This window comes from Ursus maritimus, unplaced genomic scaffold, assembly GCF_017311325.1.
Source record: "Ursus maritimus isolate PB19 unplaced genomic scaffold, ASM1731132v1 scaffold_3, whole genome shotgun sequence".
Classification (NCBI taxonomy): Eukaryota; Metazoa; Chordata; class Mammalia; order Carnivora; family Ursidae; genus Ursus; species Ursus maritimus.
The window spans coordinates 73420562-73422896 of NW_024425563.1; the positions used below are offsets into that span (position 1 = coordinate 73420562).

Genomic DNA, 2335 nt, shown 5'->3' on the forward strand with positions numbered 1-2335 from the left:
CACAAAAACTAAGGTGCAGAAGCAACCCAAATGTCTATCTGTGGATGAATGGACTAAAAATGTGGCATATACACACAATGGAATTTTATCCAGATTTAAGAAGGAAATCTTGTCAAATGCTACAACATGGATGAATTTCAGGTACATTATGTCAAATGAAATAAGCCAATCACAAAAAGACAAATACTGCATTATTGTAATTATATGAGGTATCTGAAGTAAGCAAGCTCATAGAAACACAAAGTAGAATACTGGTTGCTAGGGCCTAGAGGGAGAAGTAAATAGGAAGTAGCTATCAAGGGATTCAAGGGATATAGATTTTCAGTCAGGCAAGACGAAAAGTCCTGGAGACCTGCTATACCACATTGTACATATAGTCAACAATACCGCATTGCACTCTTAAAAATTTAAGAGGGTAGAACTCATGTTTATTGTTCTTACCACAAAAAAGAAAAAAAAAATTAGTAGGAAAAAAAAACCCCACGGAGGTCAAAGGACTCATAAAAATGTCTAATCTACCTTGATAATTGCTTTGGTATTTGAAAACAGTAATCTACTTCCTAAATCAAACATAAAACAGGTAATCTATAGTTTATTTGATATGTAACAACAGGGACTATTAAAATTGTTCTCACAATTCAGGACTTTCATTTTTGGAGTCTGATTATCCAAAATGAGGACCTGGAAGGGAGTTACGCATAAGAGGAAAACAATGACCCTAGTGGGAACACAGCCCAGGAACTTGGAATGGAGGAGCCCTGTCCCCCATGGTGAACAAGCACACCACCACACTCTGCAGGTGCTCCCATATTTGTTCAAGGCTGATGACTCAATTTTTCTGTGCAACCGCCATAGCAAATACTGTGAATGTTGCTCATCAATGCATTTCTTAAACCTATAACATTCAGAAAAAAAAATTTTTTATGACTGAAATGACATGAAACAAAACCAAACGAAAATCTCACACCTGAATGGCTCCCATCAGACTGTTCAACCAGGTGAAAAAGAAAAATGTATGAAGAGAACTATTTTCTCAAACTATCTAGGGAAATAGTTCAAACCTCTCACCTCCTGAATAAATACTGACCAGCACACTCTTAGCTCTAAACTTTTCTTGTATAAAAAGGAGCTGAGTAATTTTGGATAGAGCGGTTGTTTTGCCTGAATCATTGAGATAATTCAAACAACTCATTTTCTAAGAACCTGGGCGGGGTTGCCCTGCCACTAAATGCCCTCTGTCCTGCCCCGCACCATCACGCCCAGCTTAACCAGGAGTTGACCGTATCCCCTAGCAAGGAAACACCCCGGTGCCGTTCAGTAAAATGTGCAACCGCAAGTCAAACGCTCTTTCGCACTCAGTTCCTGAAGTTTTTTCCTGTTTTCCAAGGGCGTTTTCATATTTTGATTTTTCAACGTCTCCTTCCCTCACAGGCATCTAAGAGCTGCCCTACCGCATTCAGCCCCTTCCTCACAAAACCGCACCCAACCTAGAGCCGGGCGCCCCTGACTAAGAAAGTTGTTTAAAATGTTTAAAAGTATCAGACTAGAGCCGACTAGGAAGAAATAAAAATTCCCCGGGGCACCGTACTGGTGTTGGAATGTGCCATTCGTGTCGCGGGGAGGAAGGTCACCGGTGAGCGCGGCGTCGCAGGTCCCAGGCGCTTGCGGGAGCCGGGCTTGCGCACGACCTGAGCCGCGTGAGCGCAGAGGCACGCTGTGCGCACGCAGGGGGCCGAGGCCCCAGCGCAGCGCCGGGCAGGAGGCGGCTCGGGCGCGCGACCCCCGCCGCCCGCGTGGTGCGCTCCGGGGCGGCCCCGGCGGGAGGGCGGCGGCGACGGCGGCTGCGACGGCGGCGGCGGCGCAGTCTGCACCATGTCTTACCCGGGGCACCCTGGCGCCGGCGGCGGGTACTACCCAGGAGGGGTAAGTGCAGCCCGCGCGGGCTCGCGGCCCGGGCGCGACCGTGGGACGCCGTGGACGCCGAGAGGCCACACTGGGCTGCTCCGCCGGGGCGGCTCCCCGGGCGCCTCCAGCCCCCGGCTTCTCTGTGCCCGCTTGCCTCGCCCCAGGCCCCTGCCCTTCGGCCTCATCCTCGGGCTCTCTCCTTCTGCCCGTCCCTTCGCCCTGCGGGTGGCTGCGTGGGGCCAAGGCGCGGGTGGGTTTTGACCCAAGAAGCCCACCCTGTGCCAGGGATGCGCGGCGTGAAATTGTGCGAATTGGATATTGGCTTTCTCCCCCTCCCGGTTTCCCCTGAGAGCAACAGCCATTTTAATCTCGAATGGTCCGGAGATCCACCTCCCCTCTTTAAAAGCAAGTGAGAGAAAAAAAAAAAAAA

General features: G+C 49.8%; 1 protein-coding gene and 1 long non-coding RNA gene across 2 annotated transcripts in view; one reads left to right on the forward strand and one right to left on the reverse strand.

The window, feature by feature from the left end:
* Positions 1 to 821: 821 nt before the first annotated feature.
* LOC121105854 lies at positions 822 to 1735 on the reverse strand. Its single transcript, XR_005838610.1, has 2 exons — positions 1589 to 1735; positions 822 to 895 (listed from the first exon to the last, which is right to left on the reverse strand). It is a non-coding gene; the product is annotated as an uncharacterized LOC121105854 (long non-coding RNA).
* A 64-nt stretch (positions 1736 to 1799) lies between these two features.
* Positions 1800 to 2335, forward strand: part of SRI (sorcin) — a 12292-nt gene continuing 11756 nt past the window's right edge. Inside the window, exon 1 of the mRNA XM_040644292.1 lies at positions 1800 to 1923. Within this exon, the coding sequence (XP_040500226.1) occupies positions 1873 to 1923 (51 nt within the window). The 5' untranslated portion in view covers positions 1800 to 1872. The remainder of the gene's footprint in view (positions 1924 to 2335) is intronic.